The 12,263-nt window shown below is 38.8% G+C and overlaps 1 protein-coding gene across 8 annotated transcripts in view; it reads right to left on the bottom strand.

The window, feature by feature from the left end:
• Positions 1-12,263, bottom strand: part of SMARCA2 (SWI/SNF related, matrix associated, actin dependent regulator of chromatin, subfamily a, member 2) — a 117,946-nt gene that overhangs the window by 34,261 nt on the left and 71,422 nt on the right. For all 8 annotated transcript variants that reach the window (XM_058043490.1, XM_058043495.1, XM_058043489.1 and 5 more), the window contains 2 exons: positions 10,051-10,128; positions 4,316-4,534 (listed from right to left, as the gene is read on the bottom strand). In XM_058043490.1, coding sequence (XP_057899473.1) covers positions 4,316-4,534; positions 10,051-10,128 — 297 coding nt within the window. The remainder of the gene's footprint in view (positions 1-4,315; positions 4,535-10,050; positions 10,129-12,263) is intronic.

A 12,263-nucleotide genomic window follows, 5' to 3' on the forward strand; every position in this document is an offset into this window, starting at 1 on the left:
GTGAGGGGCATCCCTCACTGCTGGTAAATAAATCTTATTTTGTAATACCGCAATAAAAATAGGCCCATGGTTACCTTTGGAAAATGGCATCTACCACCTTTTTTTTTCTGTTGACATAGTTAAGCATTCCCTTGAATATGCTAGTAGTGCAACACTATTATTATGACATCTTCTTGAGATGGCATTACAGAAAAATCAAACATATTCTCAAAGACATGAAAGTGACTTCTGCTGAGAGCGCAATGGGTGCGACAAAGAACTCTGTTTCACACACATGAAAAATAAGATAATTTTAAAAAATCCAGAAAACTTACATTATTTCATTATCTATCCAATGAGGTAGTTTTATTCTGAATGTGCACAAGCAATGATACATTATAAATGTAATGCCACTGAAGAGACCAAAAAGTATTATAGAATCACAAAATCAATAGGTTGGAAGAGACCCTCAAGATCATCAAGTCCAACCCATGTCCTAACACCTCAACTAAACCATGGCAAGTGACATATCCAGTTTTTTTTTGAACACATCCAGGAGTGGTGACTCCACCGCCTCCCCAGGCGGGCCAATCCAATATTTTGTCACCCTCTCTGTGAAAAACTTTTCCCTAATATCCAACCTGTATTTCCCTTGACTTGAGAGTGTGACCTCTGGTTCTGTCAGTTGTTCCCTGGAGAAAGAGACCAACCCCCCTGACTGCAGCCACCTTTCAGGAAGTTGTAGAGAGTGATAAGGGCACCTCTGAGTCTCCTGTTCTCCAGGCTGGACACCCCCAGCTCCCTCAGCTGTTCCTCACAGGGTTTGTGTTCCCAGCCCCTCTCCAGCCTCGTTGCCTCCTCTGGATGCGCTCAAGCGTCTCAAGGTCCTTCCCAAACTGAGGGCCCAGAACTGGACACAGCACTCGAGGTGTGGCCTCACCAGTGCTGAGTACAGGGGAGAATGACCTCCCTGCTCCTGCTGGCCACACTGTTCCTGACACAGGCCAGGATGCCTTTGGCCTTCTTGGCCTCCAGGGCACACTGCTGGCTCATGTCCAGTCGGCTGTCACCAGTGCCCTCGGGTCCCTTTCCAGCCACACCGTCCCCAGCCTGTAACACTGCAGGGGGTTAGTGTGGCCAAAATGCAGGACTCAGCACTTGGATTTATTAAACTGGATTTATTAAACTGGATTTATTAAACTCCATCCCACTGCATTCTGCCCATTCATCCAACCATTGCACGTCTTTCTGCAGAGCCCTTCTACCCTCCAACAGATCAACACATGTCCCCAACTAGGGGTCATCTGCAAACTTATTAATCAAGGACTCAATCCCTTCATCCATGTCAATGAAGATACTGAACAGAGCTGGCCCAGCACAGACCCCTGAGGACACCACTGCTGACTGGCCCCAGCTGGATGTGGCACCGTTCCCCTCCACCCTCTGGGCCCGGCCACCCAGCCAGTTCTGCACCCAGCACAGAGTGCTCCTGTCCAAGCCGTGGGCTGCCAGCTTTTCCAGGAGTGTGCTGTGGGAGACAGTGCCAAAGGCCCTGCTGAAGTCCAAACAGAGAACATCCACAGCCTGTCCTGCATCCACCAGGCAGGTCACCTGGTCACAAAAAGAGACCACATTGGTCAAACACGACCTTCCCCTCCTAAACCCATGCTGGCTGGGTCTGATACCCTGGCCACCCTGTAAGTGCTGCATAATGGCACTTAATATAAATTGCTCCATTATCTTACCTGGTACTGAGGTCAGCCTGACTGGTCTGTAATTACTAGGATCCTCCTTTCTACCCTTTTTGTGAATGGGTGTCACAATGGCATCTGGAACCTCACCAGTGAGCCAGGAGTTCTTATTAGTAGTTCTTATACTTCCATTTGTTTCATCACACCCTCAAATGCACCTGAAAGCATGTTAAACTAGGTATACAGTAGAATTATAGTAGTAATTACAATGCACTATGAAGCACCTTGTCCTAAGGCAATTTAGTGAATTTGAAAACTTAATTACTCAACAGAGAGAAGCGAGAATAATTTCTCTCAACAGAAGAACAAGCCATGGCAAAAAAAGGGTAGTATATGTAGTATATGCACCATCTTGTCTGGCAAGATTTTTAACTTGGCTTCACAATACAGTCTCACAAGCAAATATAAAAAACAGTTACTACCAAGCGTATGGAGACCTACTAAGAAATTATTTTCAGAGTAGTGCTTTATAGCCTTTTATCAAATGGTCCATCACTTCAGTGTTCTTACTGTCTTTAGAAAGACAGAATAGAAGGTATGCCTATTAAATCTCAAGAGAACACCAAGTTGACCAGAAATTCACCCAAGGACAGGCTTAAAATTAGGAGTAATTTTGCTGAAGAAAACTTGAGAATTATTCAACAAGGGCATATGCTAAATCCTCTTAGGAAGGAAAGACTGACTGTATTAAACATGGTTTTGAAAAGCTGGCAAGGAAGTAGAGCCACAGAAAAGGATTAAGGTCTTACACTGGATCAAAAATTTAACATGAGACAATACCTTCCATGTTAGGAAATGAACTACTGAACTATGAGGTTGTACCACAGAAGTTATGGAAAGAACTCCTCCTTACTCAAATGACGATGCATCTGGAATTCTGATGTCTAGCTTTTGATCAAACTTGTAGAATGAAGTCAGTCACATGGACAACAACTATGGGAAGTCACTGAAAACAATCAGGAGACTCAGAAAACAGGAACTATGGGAAAAGACTGCATAATCATGGTAAACTTTTTGAACTTACTCAACTGGGATACAACTCTCCTATGACACAAAGAAATTAAAAAAAAAGTGCTATCAGGCTACTCTGCATGAGCAGAGTTACTAGGACCATGTAATTAAATGAAAATCCAACAGGAAAATTAAAATAAAATATACAAGCCAAACAGTCAGAAACAATCCACTGCAGACTTCTAAATCCACTGCTCAGAAATGCCTAGAAGAGGTAAGATCCTGAACTTCTATTATAAATTACATGGGACTGTATGATTCTGCCTGCAGTATGACAGGGATCACAGGATTTCTTTTAGGCCTTCTATTTTTGACAATAAAGCCCTCAAAACAAATATTACAGCCAACTGAAGCCACAAAACACAAAAGCCAAAGCTAACATCTATGCTGCCATAGCCAGAGTGTTCCATCATTAAAAGAAGTAGTTTAAAATGACCCTGAGTAGATGTACACTATACTGCATGCACTTCCACTGCAGGATAAGGTAAATCTTCAAGAATTCAAAAAGGAATTTAATTTTTTAGATCTTTCTTCCCCACTTGAAAATGTCAGGTATCAAACCTCTGCAGTTTCACAGACTTGCTTAAACTTACAGCTGTCGAATAATTCAGGCCTTTTCTCCCCTAAGCAACAGGTCTGGATTAGCTCTTAGTACAGTATTGCACCATGCAGTCTCCCAAACATCCCATATTAAACTAAGTAGGTAAGATTTTTACCTATCTGTAGGGAATTACACAAAACCTACACTGTATATTCTTGTTGCTATTGTCTGTAATCAAAAAGACAAGTTTTTAAAACAAAACTTACTTTGTCAAACCATTTAAATTAGTTTTGCACTTATAATATTTCATTTATAAATTTTGGAAATCATACTACAACAAATTTTTTGAAAAGCCTTGCCAACAATCACCTTTTTACCATGCTCTCACTACCACACTGAAAAGACACATGCATTATTATCCATGTGTATGGAATGTAGATTTCAAAGAACAGCAAGAGACAAAATCCCAGATTTGGTGTTAGTTTAGTGTAGAATCTTTGCTTTCAGGTCTTAAAATTCTTAAATCATTTACCAAATGTTTTGATCTCAGTGGAGTTAATAAATGCTCAATACTTGAAAATTAAATAGCCTGAGAGAAAGAAAATTTAAGTGAAAATTTCTGGATTCTTAAAAGGATTAAATATAGGCATTAAAAAATATAATAAGCTTGTGTGGCCCAGAAAGTTTAAATATATACTGACTAACGGTTTTCATGAATATTGAACAATTCTTCATGCATCTGAAAGACGACACACGCAAAACTACCTGAAGATGTAAGATCCATGCAAATAAGAACACTTGTAATAGAATGCTATCATAGTCCTGACCCAGCACTTAGTAACACTGATTTACGTTTGTGGAGAGCAGTTCAAAACTTATTTGTATCTTCAACATAGCAGCAAAAGCTGGATAATGAGGATATTTTAGGCCTAAAATTGTGCTCTCCTAGTGCAGTCTCCAAAATGAGAAGAAAAACCTACCACAAATGTGTAAATTTCAAGTGTACAAAACTACCAACCAACCAACAACCTACCCGCAGCCACTGTTTCTCTGTGAGAGCATCACTGTAGTCCACATCCCTGCGCTGACGGGATCCTCTTCCAAATATTTTCTCTTCTTCTTCTTCACATGTGAGCCTTTCAACTTCAGCATCATCCTTAATAATCCAGGATGGTAATTCATCCTCCTCCATCAGGCGAGGTTTACGTTTAGGGTTTCTGGCATCTTCCCTGCGACGATCCATGTCCATGCGCTGCAATGACAATTGGCAAAGGATAAAAAAGTTTTAAAGGCAATTATTAAGTGAAATACGTCAATGCCCACCTCTCAAATAACTCTTGAAACTTTAAACAAAGTCCTTCTCAGACATCTCCCTTTCATAATATTCCTAAATACTTCTAAAATGCATCTGTAAAAAGAAGCTACACTCAATTGTTAATTTCCAGTCATATGCACTATTTCACAACTAGATTTCACTGAAGGAACTAAGACAACACACTGCCAGGTGACACAAAGCAGATCACAATAACACTGCTGTCCCCATAAGGTTTTACTACTATGTAATTAAAAAGAGTAACTAAAAATACACTAGTTTTGTTACCCTGAATATTAGAAGAAAATTTAAAAGTTGGTACAAGCAACAAAGACTCAAAGGAGAACTAATAAATTCAGAGAAAGGTTTGTTTACACAGAGCCAGAAAGCCAACACGCTTAAACCCCTGAATTTTTTTCTGATTTTATTGTTGTACCAGACAAAAATCAAAATGCAAAAATATCAGATAAGCTTAGGTGAAGTGCTACAAATATAAGAAGGTGATGCTAATACTTTCAGCTGAAATTTAAATAATCATTCATTTCACATGTGGTGAACAATAGCTCAGACATGGAGACAGACGATACATTCCTACAATCTACTGTTGACTTATCAGTGAGGTGTTTTATAATCCTCCTGGGGAAGCATCCACCTCTGTCGACTACATACTGACCTGGCCCTCATGGTCCCATGAATTGCACCTGCATTGCCTTAAGTACTCAAATCAGATAATATGAATAGGCATTTCAAATTGGCCTTTTGAAGACTCATACCATACTTAACACTCAGTAATCAGCTGCTAAGCAGAGAAAACAACCAGATGGCCACCAACATTTCACTTTTCTATTTGAAAAAAAATATTTAAATAGACTGGCATCAGAATTGGCTGTAGCATCATATGAGGCTACTGCTTTGGCCACTAAAACTTCATAAAAAACCATTCTCAATTATGTACAAATGACTCCCTTGTTAGCCAAAACAGACGTGCATTAATTCAGAGGTATTATCTCTCCAGAGGGACAGCTCAAACCCAGCCAAATTTAAAACCTGAGGCTTGGTAATGGCACCATTGAACATGCTGAATCATCGCTCATCTTGGGACTTCTCAAACACAAGCATTTCTAAAACACGACCTCAGGAAGTTCATCTTACAACTTGTTTTCATCACCTTCCCTTGTGCACTATCCAATTTCTAAACTCAGTGAAAAGCAGAAAGCAAGAAGTAGTCTTCAGTCTGCAGGTCCAACTATGTTAAAGAAGCAACTATAAATACATGGGCGTTTTCCCTGCTCCCTATTACTTCAGACAACAGTGAATGGGATATGCAGCCTATAGTTTTTTATAGCAGACTTCCATATTTCACCTATTAAAGAACATTCCATTCAATTTGAATTAATTTCAAGAAGTCTCATTCAAGCCAAACATGTGGCTTGGATTATTCTAATATGACAACCAGACAGCTGCACCAAGAGACAGCTCAAATGGGATAAATTAAATAGACTGCTCTATTTCTATTATTTAGCTGAGAACCTGAATGGAGTCAAAAGACATCATATTTTTATGCCATTAAAAACATGAACTCAATGCTGAAACTTTGTATTTTTTCCCCAATGACTATGTTTCTCTGTCTAACACAAAAACTGAACACTAAGATAGTGTATTATAGTAGCTGTTTTCTGATATAACAGTGCTTGGGAAGGAAAATTGAAGTAATCTCAGTTAATCTGAGATATCAGAGATATAAACAGATTTTTTTTTTTTCCTGAGGATACTACTCAAACCATATTTACACCTGGGAAACCTCCAGTTCTATCTTCCCATCTCTTTCCAAAACCTGTGCTTCCAAGAGACATCTAAATTATTTTTATATAACTAATAATGATATGTTTTCTGTCATCAATAAGGCCTAAATGCTAAAAATAATATGCTACCACTACTTAAACCTAAGCATAGAACTTGAACGTTGGCACACTCAAGCCCTAAAATTTCCAGTTTAGAAAAACCACAGAACACTATTGTCCTCTGAACTGTGGATGGTTATCTTAAACTTTCCAAATTATAACTAGAAGAGTCCTTGGAAGAAACATCAAAACCATTCCATGTAAAAGTTTTGAAATTATAACTAAGATAGCCCTTGAAAAAAAACATTCAAATCACTCTGTGTAAAATCTGTAATTTATACACCCAGTTCTAGTAGATTGCCATTTTCACTTCAAGGAGATTAACTGTAATAGCACAACTGGAGTTTTGGTACCCATTTGGCCTTCCACTTGAAAGGCATTTTTACATAAAAAATCATGTTCTTTTAATGTTTTCTTTACTTTATTTAAGCAGTTTTAACAGTAAAGGGAACTATTTCTTTTCCAGAGAAGTAGCTTATTGAAGCATTCTTACAAAATGACCAGAGTTGTACAGGTCACACAAACCACCTGATTTTTCTCTGAGTATTTTCCAATTTTTTTTATGATGTGAAGCCTCTAAAAGCCACAGGAACAAAGTCCACTTGTACACATCTTCTCCCTGAACAGTGTATTTAGCTCCACAGCCACATTTCAGGTCCTGCAACACTTCTAACCTGCAAAGTGACTATAGAAAAGATGCTCATGGAACTGATCTTTCTTGTTGCTCACTTCAAATAAGTAAAATACATGCTTTTACACACCTAAGACACTAAGACACCCAAACACATTTTTGTTGGGTATTGCAGACTCCTGAATTCTGATTACATATGCACAACTTTTAAAGGGAATGAAGTGGCACAGGTATAACTACAGCAAGGAAAATAAAGACTACCTTTTGTTTTTTATCTGACTATGTAAGACTTGAAATATTGATAAAAAGACAAATAGCTCTGACTGCCAAACTTACTTTTCACATTTTTCTTTTATAGACAAACCCTTTGCAAAAAATTAAAACCGTTTTTTGTATTAACAATTTAAATTATTTCTTAGCCATTAATATTTAACTACAATCTTACTATCTTACTATTTTCAAACCCTGGCTTTCAAAGCATGTAGTTTTGCCTCTTAAAATTTTTACTACCAACTCCTTACTTTCCCTTGAAAACTTCCACGTAAATTAATACGAAAAACATAGATTCAGCTCACATAGCTTCACAAATGACTTGGATGCAAGACTTGAAGGGATACTAAGCAAGTTCACAGACAGTAAAAAAACTGGGAGGATCTAGTCACTACCTCAAAAGCAGGGAGGGACTGCAAAGAGACCTTGACAAATGAGAGGACTGGGAAATTACCAACCATATGACATTCAAAAAGGCTGAGAGCTAGATTCTGCTTCTGGGATGGGGCAGCCCTGGGATGTACTGACAGACTGGGGAATGAGATGCTGGGAAGCAGCAACACAGAGAGGGACCAGTGGGTCCTGGCTGATGGCAAGTTGAACATGGTCAGCAGTGCCCTGGCAGCCAGGAGGGCCACCCGTCTCCTGGGGACATCAGGGACAGCATGGCCAGCCAGGCAAGGGAGGGGATTGTCCTGCTCTGCTCTGAGCTGGGACAGCCTCACCTCGAGTGCTGGGGGCAGCTCTGGGTGCCACAGTGTAAGAGAGATACAAAACTATTGGGGAGTGTCCAAAGGAGGGCCACAAACATGGTGAAGAGCCTTGAGAGGAACCCTTATGAAGAGCAGCTGAGGTCTCCTGCTTTCTTCAGTCTGGAGAAGAGTGGGGGGAGACCTCATTGCAGTCAAGCTCCTTGTGAGGAAAAGAGGAGGGGCAGGCACTGATCTCTTCTGTGGTGACCAGTGACAGGACTGAAGGGAATGGCCTAAAGTTGTGTCAGAGATGGTTTAGGCTGTATATCAGGATAAGTTCTTTACCCAGAGAGTCGTGGAGCACTGGAACAGGCTCCCCAGAGAAGATGTAACAGCACGAAGCCAGACAGAATTCAGTAAATGTTTGGACAATGCCCTCAGACACATGGTGTGATTCTTGGCTTGTCCTGTGCAGGCCCAAAAGCTGGAATCGACCTTCGTGGGTCCCTACCAGCTCAGTATGTTCTGTGATTCTGTCAAAACTGTCTTTACTCTTGGCTCCTCAACTTTTTTAATATTAAATAGCCTTCAAATTTAATACTACAAGTTGAAGAAAACAGATACAAATTCATCTACTTTCAACCATGGATTAGTTCTTTTCTTCTGGGTCTGAAGGAGAAATCAGAAGCTCTTTTCTAGCTGCAAATCCACATTCACAGAAATCAGGGTATGTTCATTCAATAATTCAGATAAAATTTATTTCTTTTATGTTTTAGATCAAATGGCCATCTTTTGATTTGTGTCATGTAAATCTCCTTACACTCAAATCACTGATTGAAAAGTTTAAAAAGACAGCTGTCTGTAAGCACTCCTTTTCTCTGCAACCTGGCTTTACTGATTTCAGTTCTGAGTAACTCTTAATGAAGCCCAGCACGAAAACACGAAATTGGCAAATCAGCAAGAGAAAAAGAAGAGTCATACGGGGGAATATGGCCTTTTCTAACAGTGTACACGAACAATTGTAACTTACAGAAAAAGGGCCCCTGCATGCTTGTGTAACAGCAAATTTTTACAGACGAATTCATAAGCAGAAGACAATGAGGGAATAAAACCTGTACTGGGCACACAGGTTTTGCATTGATCCTATCAGCAGTTGTTTCTGCAGATACCACCAGATACACATCCATTTATGCACAGGAGTGTCTTGTTTCACCTTGCAGAAGAAAGCTGCCTCTGTAGAATTAGAGGGCATGGTGCTTTACCTTCGGTATTTAAGTATTGCCCTGTACTGGTGTCAGTGGAGCCCAGGGGTCCTCTAGCAATCCTCAGACTGTACAAACACTAAAAGGCAAGAGCTATGCCTACAAAGGCGTTTCAGTAATTATTCCATCAGTGCTGAAGTATCATAAACAAAAAGGGAAGTAGTAATAAAAAGAAGTGGCTCACATTTGAACCACTAGCTCTATTTTGATAGCTGTTGCAACAGTTGTAGCAGCAGAGATGCAGCTGATTCCTAATAAAACCATCAACAATACCTCAGTTAACTCACCAAGAAAACAGCACTGTTAGTCTACTAATTTATGACCCTGTTAAGTTCCTGTAGCTGTCCTTGCCAATATCAAAGTTCACAAGTAAGACAAAATGTTGAATAGTAATAGTATGCTGTAGAATTAGCAAGACAAACTGTGACTGACACTTTTCAACTATAAATTTCTCAGGTTGTGTCAAACTCTTCCTCTAGATTGTCACTATTTCACTGACAGCAAGTAATCTCTGAAGACTCTGTGTCACTTGAGGAACTCTGTATTTAAGCAGACTACACTTTTTTCCTCAGATGAACAACACAAGTAAATAAAACCTACTTCTCTAGTAAAGTTTTGACAAACCTGAGTGATAAAAAGGTTAAGGCTTTTATTAAAAACACTAGAAGAAGATGATTTTTCTGTGATTACACATCCTCACCATAAAGAGATCAAACTCCTCCTCACGTCGAGCAATCATCTGATTCAGTGTCTCATCATCAGGAACTTCATCTTCTTCCTGGTTAGAAAGATGGATAAAATTATTAGGAAGTACTCACATGCACCTTGAACTAACAGTCTCCCTCAGTTCAGAGCTCCACTGGTCCTCTTTCTCTGACAACATGTGGGAGCACTTAAACTGAAATGAAACCTTTTAAAGTGTTCAGCTATTCAGAAGTAACAAAATAAGATGGTAGGAATGACAAATGACAATTATTACTCCCTTCAAAATTTGAGAATGAGGAAATGACCAAATACAAAATCAGGAAATTTTGGCTTGTGGTTTTCTTGGCTCAGAAACACAGTCAGTGCTTTGGTTAAAACAGATGTTTTTCTGCGCTGCTATTCTACAATATTCCTTCAGAAATACCATTCTAGATTTTGAGGGTTTTTTCCCATCAAAGCAAGATGACTGAAAAATTCCTGATTAAATGAAAAGAACAAAACATGTTTTTATGCTGGAAAATAACCCTGCCTGAATCACTTTCTCTTGACCATTTTCTGCTTACAAATTGAGATGTGAAAATTTTATTGCAAAATGGATTATTTAATAAAAACAGAAAGAGTCACTAGTAAACAATTTAGAACTGTAGTGTTCAACTGAAAATATTAAAGCTGAAACCATTATGATACCCACTTTAAAACAAAGCCCAAAATATTCAGACTTCCTCTCTGAACTATTCTGAAACCACAGACAACAGGTCACTCTACGCAGGGCTTTCTGAACAAATATTACACTATGCTACAGACCTAAATTCTTCCTAAAAACTCATGTTTTGAGCCCAGTTTAATGGGAGTATAGAATGCTGCATTTAGCATCCAAAAAGCTAATATCCTGTAGCTTATTTTTCAGAAATAGTAAGTCATTTAAGTATTTCCTCACATCTCCCCTCCCCAAGTGTCTGGATTTCTACACTTTAGAAAAAAACTCAAACCAGTTCTCATTAATGCAATTCTCAAGGAACACCTTTGTACCTTAATGAACATATAATTTAGATTTTAACATGAACCAGGCAACTGGGAAAGTGATTAAGAGAGTTAGCTCTTCTCACTTCTAGTCATTGCTCTTTCACTCTTCATGAAAAGGAAGTCCCATGGTTACTCACACAGAGAAAAAAAGATTCTTTTATAAATGTGACCATCATGAAAGAGCCACATACTTCCTTATTATCTTAGAGTAACTTCTGACCTGAAAAAAATAAGTGATCTTACAGTAGAAGCTGTAACAACAGTGTCCACATTATCAGCAGTTAGGCTGAATAATCCTGTTGCCAAACAGGTAGGCTTTGCAGAAGAAAAAATTATAAATAAACTCAACTGCCTACAAAAAATTACACTTAGAACAAGTAACTGCTATGTAGTTATACACTGCTATTACTCTAACGAATCTTTCTAAATACACAGAAATTATCTCCCTGCTTTATCAAGTACTGCTAAAGTCAAAATGGATCAAAAAAGGAAATAAGAAATAAAACTAAGGGGAGTCTTGATGCTGAACTTAAAAAAACTACTGAAAAAGGATTAACAGAATGTATGTACTCTACGCTCAAATGTGAAAAGTTTAAAGCTTGCTTAGCATGGGAATATTTAACTAGATTATCAGTAAACGATATCTTTGTTAGATGTGACAGTTTGCATCTGTAAGTCAAAGCTGTGTCAATATTGTTGATAATTTAAGTGAGAGGTTTACTTTTTTCCCATCAATCTCCCACTTGACACTCAGTGCTGCTGCAATGAAGGAGCAATGGCTGACCATTGCAGGATGGTGCACATTCAATTCTTCCTCGTCCTCAAGAGGCTGAGTGTTTGGGCAGAGTTTTGAATAGTGTCTGTTCATAAAGAAGTATTAATTGAAAGCTTCAGCTAGGAGTCAGACTGCAACATCAATGCTTTAAAGACTGATGGTGGGCTATGGCAAATAAACAGTTTTTAAATCTGCTTGCTTCAGGATGGCAGATTAAGTATATAACACGCAAGAAATAAATTGTTCTGAAGTCATCTACAAAATAAGGCATGTCACGCAGGCCTAGCAGCAGCCCTGACTTCTAAAACACTGTCAGATAAATGCTTCAGAAACAAATGTACTCCAATTTTTTAAAAAATTCACAGGATTACTGAAAATGTCTGCTGGTTTCCTACTCATATAGAAAGTGT

This window comes from Melospiza georgiana, chromosome Z (assembly GCF_028018845.1).
Source record: "Melospiza georgiana isolate bMelGeo1 chromosome Z, bMelGeo1.pri, whole genome shotgun sequence".
NCBI classification, from domain to species: Eukaryota; Metazoa; Chordata; class Aves; order Passeriformes; family Passerellidae; genus Melospiza; species Melospiza georgiana.